At 33.1% G+C, this 14559-nt stretch overlaps 1 protein-coding gene across 1 annotated transcript in view; it reads right to left on the bottom strand.

The window, feature by feature from the left end:
* Positions 1-794: 794 nt before the first annotated feature.
* Positions 795-14559, bottom strand: part of LOC119831808 (gonadotropin-releasing hormone receptor-like) — a 51753-nt gene continuing 37988 nt past the window's right edge. The window contains exons 2-8 of the mRNA XM_038355339.1: positions 8004-8348; positions 6857-7005; positions 4557-4700; positions 3065-3228; positions 2444-2567; positions 1937-2081; positions 795-1113 (exon numbers count right to left, since the gene is read on the bottom strand). Of these exons, the coding sequence (XP_038211267.1) occupies positions 904-1113; positions 1937-2081; positions 2444-2567; positions 3065-3228; positions 4557-4700; positions 6857-7005; positions 8004-8270 (1203 nt within the window). The 5' untranslated portion in view covers positions 8271-8348 and the 3' untranslated portion in view covers positions 795-903. The remainder of the gene's footprint in view (positions 1114-1936; positions 2082-2443; positions 2568-3064; positions 3229-4556; positions 4701-6856; positions 7006-8003; positions 8349-14559) is intronic.

Here is a 14559-nt window from a genome sequence, read left to right on the forward strand (position 1 = left end):
TTTATTTCACATTTATGCCTGTCTTGGTATAAAACTTTTAACACACTTTAAAACTTCTATAGCCTCACAGCCAATGGTAACATTACTATCAACTAAATATTAAATAAACAAATTGACTAATATTCAACAAAGAAATAACAAGCATTAAATTCTCCGTTAACTTAAGGAACTCAGTCAGTCAGTCAGTGTGAAATTAAATATTAAAATTATTAACTAAAGATACTTAAAAAAATTTAAAGGGAATGTTTGGAGTATTTTTAACTATAACATAATAATTATTCTAAGAAATACGACTAAGTATTTGTTTTTCAGGAATGTGAAGAATTAGGTATGAAATGTCATAAACTATTATCAAATTAAGTTGATCATAAAAAAATAAAGAATCGAAAAGTTTGTCTTTGAGAAAGGCACTATTGGTAAATATTATTTCGTATTAAACTAATTGTATTTACACGATTTGAAGACACGATACAGAGTTTATTAAATTTAAAAGTTACGTAAGAAGAATAATGCCATTCTAAAAGCTAGATATGTTCCAAGACTTAAACTTTAAAGCTCCCAAAACTAATTTTACTTTTTACATTTTTTTCATTTTCATACTTACGTAGATATTTTGTATTTATTTTAATTATAAACTTCAAGTCCATTTTATATAACATTTTTTATATATAATGATGCATATCATAAACATCATGGACATTAAGGATGTTTTACATATTATGGTGCTATTAAACATCTTAACACACCATTTTTGTAAAGTTACATATTAAATAGTTTCGTTATTCACGCAACGAATACATAATATCCTTCCGAAACATTATTAGATACACGACCGTCTCACTGTCGTTATAATAACCGTTATTTCAAAACCGGTACGACGGACAATCATCACTACAACGCGTGCTAAACGATACCATTAACGGTATTATTGTTGTTCAAATGTTTTTGCGTTCCGTTTTGCGTGACAAAGCTGCGGGTTGAGTCTCGCCTGCTATTCCTTTCGCTGTGTAGCGAGCACCTCGCGCGGGCGAGCGTGGCCGCTGAAATCTCCATGGAGTCGCCGTGTGGAAACCTGGAGCCTCGTCGTATGCTTCCGTTGCGACAACGTGCGTGCTGTAACGGTTATTTATTACATCACATTGCGAAATATAACTTATTATCAAATTGGTAAAATAAAAGACTTTTGAATATACGAGTAAACTCCTTGGGTAATGAATGAATGAAAGAAATGAAAATTCTTTATTACGTAAAAAATTAAAAAATAAGCAGTCGTACAAAAAAAAATAACATAATAAAAAATAATATAAAGGTAATATTCTAATAGGAAATTTATTTTTTACACTGTTTAAATCAAGTTGAATTTAATACTCGTGGCAATTAAATAATAGTAAGTTATTGTTTATCACAGTTTATAGACAGAGATTGGACCTATGTTGACCTGACAAGGATTTGTCTCAAAATATTAATTCAGTAAAAGCAGTAAATTACTCTCTTTGGAATTGTTTAGACAAATCCTAATATCCTGCCCTACTAATATTATAAATGCAAAAGTTTGTGAGGATTGATGTAAGTGTATGTATATGTTTGTTACTCTTTCACGCAAAAACTACTAAACCGATTGCAATGAAATTTGGTACGTAGATAGCTGGATAACTGGAATAACACATAGGCAACTTTTTATCCCGATATTCCTACGGGATACAGACTTACGCGGCTGAAACCGCAGTAGTAAATTTGCTAAATGCAGACATAATTTGCTATTTGAAATACATAGTAGACCTTACTTAATACGTTAATAATATAGATACCTACCTACCCAGTACATAGCATTGATCCTCTACTATCTGCTATATCTTTTTTGAGGGCTGGCGACCTTGATTATAGATTGCTCACTGAATTAGTGCATAACCAGATAAAGCTAGTAATAAAGACTTACGGGCCCAGAACGCCAACTCCATCGATTCCTGTTAAACACACCGTAAACTATGGGATTCGCACAGGAGTTCGTGCAAGAGAAAAGCCACATCGCCTTTTGGAATGCCGGATCTAGATGATTCACTATGTCCTTGTCTATCCAGTACCTGGAAAACGATAGGTACGGTTATTTTGTACAAAAAAGGGTTTCATTTAAATCGTATCGTATCAAAAAATTTCAATTTATTGTACAATGTTTTGCATAGCATTTTTAGCAACGTTAGACGTACGTAGAAAGAAAATACCAAGTTATATCTGAATAATTGATATAGGAATTAACTTCATCCAACTAAGACCATAAGAAAACCAACTCCAATTACGATTTTCTTTCAAGTTTTCGCAGCGAAACAGTTTTCGTAAGAGTATATTTGTTTGGTTGCGCTAATCTCAGGAACTACGTGTTGAAAAATTATCTCAGTGTTAGATAGCCCATTTATTGGACTGCTTGTATCTAATATAATATTCTTACCATAAACAATAGCAATAGTACGGCGACCAGCACGTAAAGAAAACTAGAACGATGGTCACTGACATCTTCAGCGTTCGCGCTCTTGCCCTTCCGAGAATACCCACGCCACTGCGTCGCATTTTATCTAAAAGTATATTTGTTATATTAACAATGCTGTCATACTATTAATTACTGACATTAATCCTACTAATATTATAAATGCGAAAGTTTGTAAGGATGTCTGTGTTTGTTACTCTTTCACGCAAAAACTACCGAACCGATTGCAATGAAATTTGGTGAGTACGCAGCTGGACAACTGGAATAAAATATAGGTCACCTGCTATTAGAAGCATTATATTTTGATGTACAATATCTTTGTTTTTTTTGTACAAATTAATAGAAACTAAGATATAGTGCATTAAAATTGTTATCAGGGACGTCTTGAATATTTTGTAAGATTATTAGTTTGAGAAATAATGTGTTAAACACTAGAAACTTCAATTCAAGCCACTTCTAAACCACATGTTCATCCATCAAATAAAATTGTATCCTCTAAGACACAAACCTCAACGTAATTTTTCAATGTTCTATTAACAAAACATGAGCCACATGCAACTTCAATAATTATGATATAATACCAACCATTGGAAGTGTTGGCTCGTCGTATAATCTCCAATAATGCAGCTGATGAACAGTAAAGTGTAGAGACCAAGGGCGCGATGTACATCAGTACCATATTAAGGAGAAAATACGCGAATTCATGCCGCTCAGTTGGCAGCGAGCCGTATGACACACATTGGAAGTATCTGAAACGTTCCAGAAAGATCTATTACTTTAAAATTTAATACGAACTATATTATGTCTAACGATAACAGCTTAACTACACATAAACATTTCTAACATTTCTTAATTCAATTAGACTTCTAATAGAAGCACTTTTGATTCGACATAAATGTAGATTAATTGATTTTTAAGATTTAGAATAAATGATAAAAAAGTTACTTTTTTTACCAAGGACGAACCGCCAAGAAACTCTTTTAAAGTCATATCAATCATATACAACTAGCTTTTCGCCCGCGGCTTCGCCCGCGTAGAATTCGCTTATATCGTAATCGCGACATGGTAAGGAGTGTTTTCTTCGCATTAAAAAGTATGGTTTGTTCTTTCCCACGTTTAGCTCCATCTTCATACCAAGTTTCATCAAAATCGGTTTGACAATAACGAACTTTCATACAAACTTTCATCCCCTCTTTCGACCCTTTCTACCCTGTTTTCGCGATAAAAAGTATCCTATGTCCTTTCCCAAGTTCTATTCTATCTTCATACCAAATTTTGTCAATATCGGTTCAGTGGATTAGGCGTGAAAGCGTAACAGACAGACAGACAGACAGAGTTACTTTCGCATTTATAATATTAGTAGGGATTAAATGTTACTAAATGTACCATAATAAAAATGCCTAAGAACTCTATTGTGGTTCGTAAGCGACAACATTCCGTGGATTTCCAACTTATATATATTCATTAAAACCATACGATCTCCTAACTGAAATTTTGTCTAAAATCAATGTTATTTGGGGTAACGGTACCCCGCCAAGTCGAGTGAAAAAGTGCCACGGCCGTGCTAACCTTTTCTAGAAGCAATGCTCTGTTCCTTGTGTGATAACAATGTTTATTACGGATCATCTACTTTTGTGTGTAAGTCGGGGTTATTGTATACATTTAAAACGTGATTAAAAATATGAATAAGGTAAGATAAATATGTACCAGTAAGCATAGAGAGCTGTATTAGGAAGAGCTCTATTCAGATTCAGAGAGCTCTATTAGGATGTAAATCATACATAGTACGTATGACTAAATATAATTTAAATATCTGCTGCCCTTCCCTAGAATAAAACAATCTAGCTGTATCTACATCGGTGAGATGCCAAATTTTTCGAACAACATAATGCGGCAGCGGCGGTGTTCATATGTGTATTACAGTTCCTGGTGTTAACACAACCTGTTTTTAATAATATTATTATTTTTATAACGTTCTGGAAGGCAACTTAACAGAATATATCAGGAAGTTATGAAATCAACGTTTAAAATCATACTAACAATACAAGCTACTAACTTTAAACAGTATTAGACTCACCCCTTTACATCAGGATGCTCTTCTAAATGAAATATGAAGCTCTGTGGTAGACTGGCGAGGCCAGCGCATACCCACGCGGTCAGCAAAGCTCTACGGACCCTGGCTTCCCAAGTTACGTTCAGTGGTTTCAATATTGCGTAGTATCTAAAAATAAATGGATTACAATTATTTTTCTGAATTTACTTGTCTGTCGTCGTGGAAATGCTCACTGAAATGTAGCAAAGGTGGAGTTATCTTTAATTATGGATATATCGCGTTTAAAATCACTGCAATTTAAATACACACAGAATAGCTGAATAATTTAAAACACGTGTACCTACACACATGAAAAAATTAAGTTTTCTCATAAAATTTAATTTCTAATAGGGGCAATTAGCAACCCAAAATGTGCGCATATATCATGATCGTATATTTGTGCTTGCCATAATCCTATTAATATTAAAATCCAAATGAATATTTTGAAAAACAAAAATGACAAGGAAGTGTAAGAAGGTATATGATATTATTTACAAGATAATGGCAGTAGTAAAAGACATTATGTAGCTCTCACTAAAAGAGCTTTCATTTTTACTTTCCTACGCCGTAACTTCGTTACAATAATATCCAAGGTTGGTTCGGACATTATAAGTGTTATAACTCATATTTTTGCTCAGCCTTGTTGGCTTACTATAAACTCTGTTCGAATCATGACGGATTGATCCATTACATAATTTCGTAAATACACGTGGCTCAAATGGCGAACTGTTACACGATGTTCCACTTCCACTTTGACTTTTTAAATGACTCATAATGGTCATCATAAATCATGTAATACCATCCAATAAAAATAAACAATCAATAATACGTATATTTTCTCTCAACGAATAACAAAGTAAATCATAACTTTATAAAATATATACAAATGTTATGAATTTTTATCAAGGAATTACCGTTAATTTTAAATATTATCTATTTTCATTTGACGTAATTTCATGTGCGTGATGTCTTAAAATTTTAAAGACAGGTAAAACCATTCTTATTTTGTTGAATATTTCATATCAAAACATAGGAACGTAAATATATAACCAGTGGTTATTATTGGGCACGTAAACGGATGAATAAAAATGTGTGTACGTTATATATTTTAGTACGAACATGATTTTAGATGCGTGTTTTAAAATAACATCGTAATTATTCACTCATAAAAATAACTTTAATTAATTATTATAAACCTAACCCTCATCTGCGTTTCGAATGTTGCTCCTTATAATATTTAGTAAAATGAGTTGAAAAACAAAAGACTTAAATCTTTTCATGACATCTTTCAATTTTTTTTTCTTTCCGTCTCCGTGGTATGATAGCTAAACATGTGAAGTTAAAACCAAGGGGGTTTCTGGAGGGGATTAAAAATAAGGTATCTATCTATCTAGAAATACGCCGATGGTCTTCTGTCCATGAAGAAAATCGATCAGTGGATCCGGGACACAGGACATGGACTTAGTAAATGGTTGATTTGATTTGATTCGTTTCGTTGCTGCAGCCTACATTCTATCAACAATAATGTCATAAAACAAAAAACAATAATTAGGAAATGTTCTATACGCGTTCCTAGTACCCTCGAAACCAATATTAGTATTCTAAAGTCAACACCGATTTCTCTTTATCGATCCATTCGTAAATACATTCTCCACATTTGAACAAATAACATGAACATTTTGATATTAATAGAAACATTAATAATATCGTTTCCAGATGGTTGCATTCTTCCGAGCCACAACTGTTGTGGTTTTATTTGAACTATTTGAATAAATAAATGTGTTACTTGTTTAAAGTTTGACACACGTAGAATGAAGCTGTAAAGACACGATCAAACGTGGTTAGTCAATTAACATTTCTCCAATTTATGGGTGTTTCAATCAAACATGACATTTAAGTTCTTTTAAAAAATATTGCATACACAAAATGGAGCATATAAAGCAAGTAATAAGAATATAGGTCTAATTAAAAGGTGATTACCATTACAAGTTGAACATGTCACAAATTATTTAAGTCTGACTTTTTTTGTTGGATTGTCTTGGTCCTACATGAATGGAGAAATGTTTTGTTTACCGAATTTTGTATAACTCATGTACGTAATAGATAAATTTTAATAAGGAACAAATATGTCCAAAACAGAGTTTAATCGCATCTACAATCAAATTGTCCTAGAGAGCTCTACATGTAGACGTAACGATTTTTTTCGTAAAAAAATAAAATGAGAAAAAGGTGACAAGGCAGCTTGACGCTTTTTATGTCTTTAATTTAGGTAATTTCTAACTCACCTATCAACAGCGATACATATGAGTACGAAACTGGAGAGGTAGAGTCCAAAGGTCCTCGTGAACATCATGAGGCGGCACATGAGGTCTCCGGCGAGCCACTGCACCGTGCCCGCCCAGGCTATCTCCAGGGGCATCATCAGGAATGTCACCTATGTACATACGCTGCTTTGTATTAGTGAATTATGATATCGAGTTAAAATATAATTATAAAAGAATTTCCTTTTGACAAGACAGTAATTTAGTTAAAGCTATATACAAGCGGGGTCTGAAAACCAGCTCTGTCTGTGTTACTCACAAGTTTCAGACAGCAACCGCTGACATACTACCTTTTGCTTTTTACTAAGATACACAAGAATTATATCCACTTTTTTGTGTATCTCAATGTTTTACCTGAAGGGCTACTACTACATCTTACCACGGAGTGCAATTATATGCAGTAGTCAATGCTCGTTTATTTATATTTTAGTACAACTCGTGTGTACTTTTATAAAGAGGAGGAAGGAATATAGTATATGAAAGAAGACTTTTTAATATTTAAACGTAATTTCTGGAGTAATAAGATCTTGGTGGTATAATTTGAAGGCTCTCAAGGAGGTGGTGATTAAATATTATGTATCTAAAATAATTAAACTGATAAATTATATATAAATCCACTATAAACATGATAGTTGATGGATATAGTGAAGTTACTCAAATTCAATTCTAATTTGATCGGAATTTGCAATAATCTCGGGATTCATATGTATATATGTTCACATATTGAATAGATATTTGAGGCATCAGCAGTAATAACGTTTATTAATCAGTCAAGTGAAAACCTTTGTCTGTATATTATCTTAATTTCTGCTCTACAATATCATTCAAGGGTATTATTAGGCGTATCTTGGATAACGTATCTCATTGCTAGTCACAGTTTGTGACTCTGTGTCTACTATCTTTCTTGACAAATGAAGACAAACTTTAATGATTGGATGAAAAAATGTCCCATTGCTCTCATAGAGTATACGTAAGGAAATTATGTACAATGTAAGAATTTAATCTGTCCATTTTAAGTGGCCGCAATCGGGACTATGGCAATGGGGCAGGAAAATCGGTTATATAAACTTACAAAAGCATGCATATATTTAGTGTCAACAGAACATCGTACCATAAGGTCAGCAACAGCCAAATGCATGAGCAAGACGTCCAGCCGGCTCGCTCTGCCAGCACGTCTCCGCTTCACCAACTGCGACAGCACCGTCAAGTTCCCAGTCGCAGACACCATCATCAGCACACTGTACACCGTAATGGACACCATGTGGCCATGGTTAAATCGCATGTCCAGTGGCAACTCATCGTTACTGGTGTTGAGGTGCGTCCAGTTTTTCTGTGACGCTCCCCCAGGCCCAGACACTTTCTCGTCTATGTACATCATTGTGATTATCGTTTTAAACGCCGAAGCGGGTTGTTGTGTGTCATGGTTAACGTTGATCTAGTTGTAAGCATGTGGTATCTGGAACAATGAATATGTTTATCAAAAACTAGATTTCATTTGTAACTTTCGAACGAATTCAATAAAAAAAAGGTGTTCTCAATTCGACTGTATTATTTATATTTGCTACCTCAGAACTACCGACTGGGTGCACCGATTTTGTGGATGCTTTTATATTTGAACGCTGATGACTTCCATCATCCGTGGGGCACCATTGGAATTTGTTCTAAGTCCGATAAAACAGTTGTTTTTAAGATGAAAGAACAAGCATATATAATTACTCGAAAATAGCTCTAATTAATTTATTATTAATTAGATCGTTGTAATGTAGATGAATAAACTATGGGGTTGGATCGATTAAATAGTTGGTCATTGATAAGAACTGTTATTATGCGATAATTTAACTGATTACGCGGTCTAACAGATTCTTCTAAGATGTTGGCGTAATAAAAGAGACGAACAATTCCACGATGTTAAGACCATTTACGATGAAACTTAAGATAGTACCAATCAATTATTAATTAATGAACACTCAAAAACGCAAGTAAAAAGTACATTTGCCATTTGTAAGAACGAAACGATGCCGTCCGAGCGAAACGATAAAATTCCGACAAACAAGTTAATGCTCTAACTCATTACAAAATCAAAAATGGAAACCCTTCAATCTTGAAAGGATCGTTGAAGAAAAACAAATAATTTTATCAAAGGAATCTTCGAATTTTACAGATCCCTCAGAAAACTTTCCGTGAAATACATAAGCGTGTTGGAAATACATTAAAAAGTTTCTTGTGTAGCCTCCTCAATGTCAGACCGTGTCAAACACAAAGCACATCAAGTTAAGTGAATTTTGAGATAATAGATTACGGTACAATTACAGATTATACGCTTATAAGTTTTCAATGACATAATTGATATTTCGGAAAATGCACGGTGCCTTTGTTGTCAACATGTTTTGAAGGCGGAAATAGGGAGAAATATTAGCATTTCAATCATATTTTGATTTATTGTTATTGCTCAATGTGAGATTCAAGTGATGATAGCAGAAATTTTATTAATTATAATTGTTTTAATAGAAATGTCTTAGTTTCGCTATATTAACGGTACATTCGTATATAATATAATCTTTCTTAAAGTGAGTTGTAATAATTTAATTTAATGATATCTAATGGCTTTAATAATAATTAATAATTGCAATTATTTTTAACCAGCTATAATATCTAGACAATGAAGTCATTTTTCAGAAAATTAAGAACAAGATAATTTTACATTTTAGTTTACACATTAACTCTTCGTTCTAACTAAATTCAATAGAATTTATATTATTCTTAAGATTCAATAGACAACTTTTTGAATTCCTCGTAAAATAATACTTTATACAACCGAATCTTTACTACAAAATCTTCGATTTCACCTTTTTATTTTTTTACACCCTTGCGCTGTAGGTATATACCGTGAGATCAACCTCAATAAACAAAGTATTGTCTTACAAATGAAAATGAGATCTAATTATTCAGAATTAACAGAATCCCGTTCTATCATCTCGATTACTCAGAGTTACTTCGAGAGGGTAAGCGGTAAATTAATATAGTGAATTCTAATAAATTCCTTACAGTTGCTCAAGCTGGGGCCACATTAGCGCGTTTAGGTACCTATTTGTACTTACTTATTATTCTGTGGTTAAAGTTCGTGTCTATGCAACGGAGGTTGGCGCGTTAAAAACATCGTGAATGGGCATACACGATGTTATGTAATGTAGACAGTTAGACGAAACGACATCCATGTTTTAACGTTATAATTGTAATATGAATATTCACCGTAGCCCGATAATGTAGGCCCGGTGTTAGAGACATTTTGAGAAATTAAGACGTTTAGGGATCGTTATTAATGTAATTTTCTAATTATTGGATTAATTAATTTTCATAACCTCCTTTTTAATAAACGTTGGCATGATTATTAAGTTTAGTATATTGTTGACATTTGGTTCCTTTCTGGACGTAGGTCCCTTTTTCTAGAAAAGAATTATATTTCAAGCGGTTCAACACGGACACGTTACATAGATATTTAGCATTTACTAGTATATGGTACACTTCTACACCACACCCATTCCTCAACTCAGCTCAGTCATTCGCATTCGGCTTCGCCTGTGGTATATATAAAGCCTATGTCACTCAGTGAAGTTGCAGCTTTCTTATTATAAAAGAATTTTAGAAATTCGGTACAGTGGCTTTTGCGTGATAGCGTTACAAACATACAAAAACACAAATATTTCTTATAATATTAGTGTAGTCAAAAAGATTTTTAAAACATACCAACAAAGTTTTCAGGTTATAACATTAATATACTAATGGCATACTAATAGCGAACAAATAATTTTAATCATCACCACGTATCCAAAATTTACCATTCCTAATTGAAGTTCGGATAGATGATATACATTTTCACCTCTGACTAAGTACCTCATTTTCTTCCTTTGTTATTTGATGCCGTATTGATGTGATGGTTTCGATGTAACGTAAAGCGATATTAATATTTAAGACTAGCTGTCCCCGCGAACTTCGTAACGCCATAGAATATTGTTTTGACATATTTCCCCCATCGTTTTCACCATTTAAACCTTCCCTACACCTACACGGATATTTTATGACTGAGCTAAGATAAATCCGTTCAGCCGTTCTCGAGCTTTAGCGAGACTAACGAACAGGAATTGATTTTTATATATAAGAATAAAATTTAGAACGACTTCCCTGTACCTTTATTTATTTTTACAGTCAAAGATATATAGTATTGTTATTTTAAATAAGCTGTAAGTGTGTTTTGTTACGAATTGGGTTCGTCTCAACATATCATTATTATTTTTATTTGTTTACTGTTACTTTCAACCCCATGGAAGGGTGTGTCCCAGCAGTGGGAACATGTATGGGCTGATGCTACTGTTACTATCGTTTCTCGTCTATCTGTGATATCAAAACATTGTTCTGTACAAGATTTCGTCGTTCACGGGTTAAAGTGATAAAAATATAAAATCTAAGGACCATTTATACAGCTTAACTGGATTCCGTGAAAAGCACGAACGTTAAGATGTTTTTTAAGGGTCTAATAGCGTCCGCAATGGTGAAACCACAGGGTGAAACACTTAGCTAGAAGTAGGCCAATTTAAGAAAGATTATTTCAATATTATTTAAGGTTTTGGAGAATGTTAGTTAAATATTATTATACTGTAATTGAGTTTTAAAGCTTTTCATGATTTTTGTAAAACCTTTTATTCTGTTTACAGTCGATGCATTAATATTAATTAATTAATTAATTTAACCCGTACAATACGGAATTTTGTCTTTAACTGTTGTTATATTATTATCAAATGATTGTTAACATGAAACGTCGCATATACGGTTATATTCAAAACACCGTGCCCATTTCCTTTTCCTCACCCGTCCCAGTCCATTCCTACTTTCCAGTCGTTAATCCATTCCTTTTCCCTTATCCCAAAAAAGCGGGCAGCGCATTCGCAGAGGCCCAACCTTTGCGAATGTTCATGGGCGGTGGTGATCGCTTACCATCAGGCGAACCACCAGCTCAGTTGCCCACTATGACATAAAAAAAAAACCACTACACTTTTATAATATGGATTACACGAAAGATTGTTGTTACTTTTAGCCCTACATATATATACATGGTAAATTATGTACGGCTAAAACTTACGTGGTTGTTTTGCGTGAGTAGAGCTCTTTCCGAATTGGTCAAACATATGAATACCTAACCTACCTAACCTACCTACTTAATTTAAATACGATTGTCATTTCAACAGTTAGCCGTTTATATTTTAAAATTAACGTGACGCATTAGTTTAAAGTCTTTTAAGATACTTTTTAAAGTCATTCCCTCATATTAATTTTTATTATGATTTTTCGGACTAATAAAGGATTAGGTAAGGTATAGAATCCAGGCAAGTAACACAATGCTCCATAGATAGCAATTTGCCTTTCGTAAACTAAAGCATTGATGCAAAAAATTAAAAAATTTTATCGTTTGCCTTTTGCGTTTTCGCATCGTTTATTCCTTCTTCATCGACCGTACCATGTCTTTCATCGGATAGATTAATCAAAGGATAACATCAAAGGCCCTGTTTTGCGATTTATTGATGCTGTGTTTAGGTATTCTATCTTTGTAAACCAATTTCGCAAGTCAAACGAGTATCAAGTTCGTAAGAGAAGGTTTTGTGAGAGTCTCGCATTTAAGAAATGTTTACGTTTGTTACTAATAAAAAAAATGAAGTATTGATATTTTAATTTAAGTATTGATATTTTGTAAAGATGAAGGACCTAAAACACGTCACGTAAAAATAAAATATGAGTATTAAGGACTCACATGTGACGTCAATATCCAGTCAGATTATTTATAATGTTTACGAATTGTGGATTGTCGATACACCACATATTATGACTGAATGTGTTATTGGCAAATGATATGTTTATCTTGGGAATTCGAAGAATATCTGAACGCAGCTTATTGAACCATTGTTAAATTATTAAATTATACAATAAACTGGTTTTCGCCCGCGGCTTCGCACGCGTTACATTCGGAGTAGTTTAATAGATGTTATTATACATATAAACGTTCCTCTTGAATCAATTTATCTCTATCTAATCTAACGACATATTAAACGAAATATCAGGTTTTAAATAAATGACAATTATCTCTTAAAGAAATACGCATAAAATGAAAATACTTCATCGAACGCGCTCCTCACACTAATGTGCACTAACCTTCTGACCTATTGATATTAATTAACTGATAACATTTATTTTCCAAACAGAGACGCTCGAAGTCCAGATAGAAGTGGGGGCGTGGCTTTGTTGCATGTTTATTGTACCTTATATCACTCACTGATATATCACACTTTAGAGTCATAAAACGTTACCTATTATCGTCACTTTATAGTCACTGTAGCCTACATCCATTGTACGTGCTTCCGTAATACTTGTTACTTCAATATCCCAAGACTATGTATGATGTGTAAATTTTGTTATTACTGTTAAAACCATTAATATTACATAGAATCGCTATAGAATCCGCTTAAGAAGAATTTATTTTATAACAGATAATCGAAATAAATGGCTTAGTAAATATAATATTGTTAGATAGAGTTCTAGAATTTACGGTATTTGACCATGACAATAATAACTCGCTAATCAAAATAACTAAATAAAAAAGCTAAACTTTTATTGTTATAATACATATTTATAAAATATAAAATAAAAACCTGCTTTTATTCTGCAATTTATAATATACTTATAGCTAAAAGTCTTCTTCCTATAACTAGTACTCTCATATTTATTTCATCCGTTTTATTCCACGTCTCATACAAATATTTGACAACGTGTCTTCTATGTAATATTTGATAAGAAAGCTTACAATCAGGCCGCGTAGTATGTGCTAACAATCAGATTTGATTGTAAGAACACCACAATAAAGTGTGAAATGCTTTTTATATGGATTGAATTTACCTTGTTTGTTATGTCGTAAGCCATATGTTCCTATATTGAAAGAGATATTTTATTTGCGTTTTAGTGTAACAGTGACATAGGTGTATAGATGATGAATGCTAGGTGCTAATCGTATAAAAACAATATATGGCTACATTATATAAAATGCACTATATAAATTTCGTCATTAAATAAATAAAATGGAGACCCGTCTCCTTTTCCTCACCCTTCCCAGTCCATTCCTTCGTTTCAGTCATCAATCCTTTGCTCCCCGTAAAAACGGACATCGCATCGCAGAGGCACTATCTTTGCGAATGTCCATGGGCGGTGGTGATCGCTTACCATTAGGCGAAGAATTAGGTAGGTTGCCCGCTATGATTTAAAAATATATATATATAATTGAAGGATATAGCATAGAAATTAAATTTTTTTTCTTAAAGAAGAACGGAAAGGCACGAGCATTGATAAAATTGAAATTCTGAACTTTGGTCCTTATACTTATCTATCTACATATCCTTCCTATTGTTATAAATACGAAAGTGTGTTTGTGTATGTTTGTCTTTATTTCCCGTCGCAACAGAGAGGTTTTGTGGAGATCTTTACGCCTAGAGATAGGCTAGAGAGTTATATAGACTAGGTACTTATGGCGCAGTGAAACATCTCATTTCCATATCAAATCGAATAGACCAAAAAACCGCAATTGAAAACACTCCGTATTCAATTACGGTTTTATTAAAAGTCATAAGTCA

Source organism: Zerene cesonia, chromosome 14, assembly GCF_012273895.1.
Source record: "Zerene cesonia ecotype Mississippi chromosome 14, Zerene_cesonia_1.1, whole genome shotgun sequence".
NCBI classification, from domain to species: Eukaryota; Metazoa; Arthropoda; class Insecta; order Lepidoptera; family Pieridae; genus Zerene; species Zerene cesonia.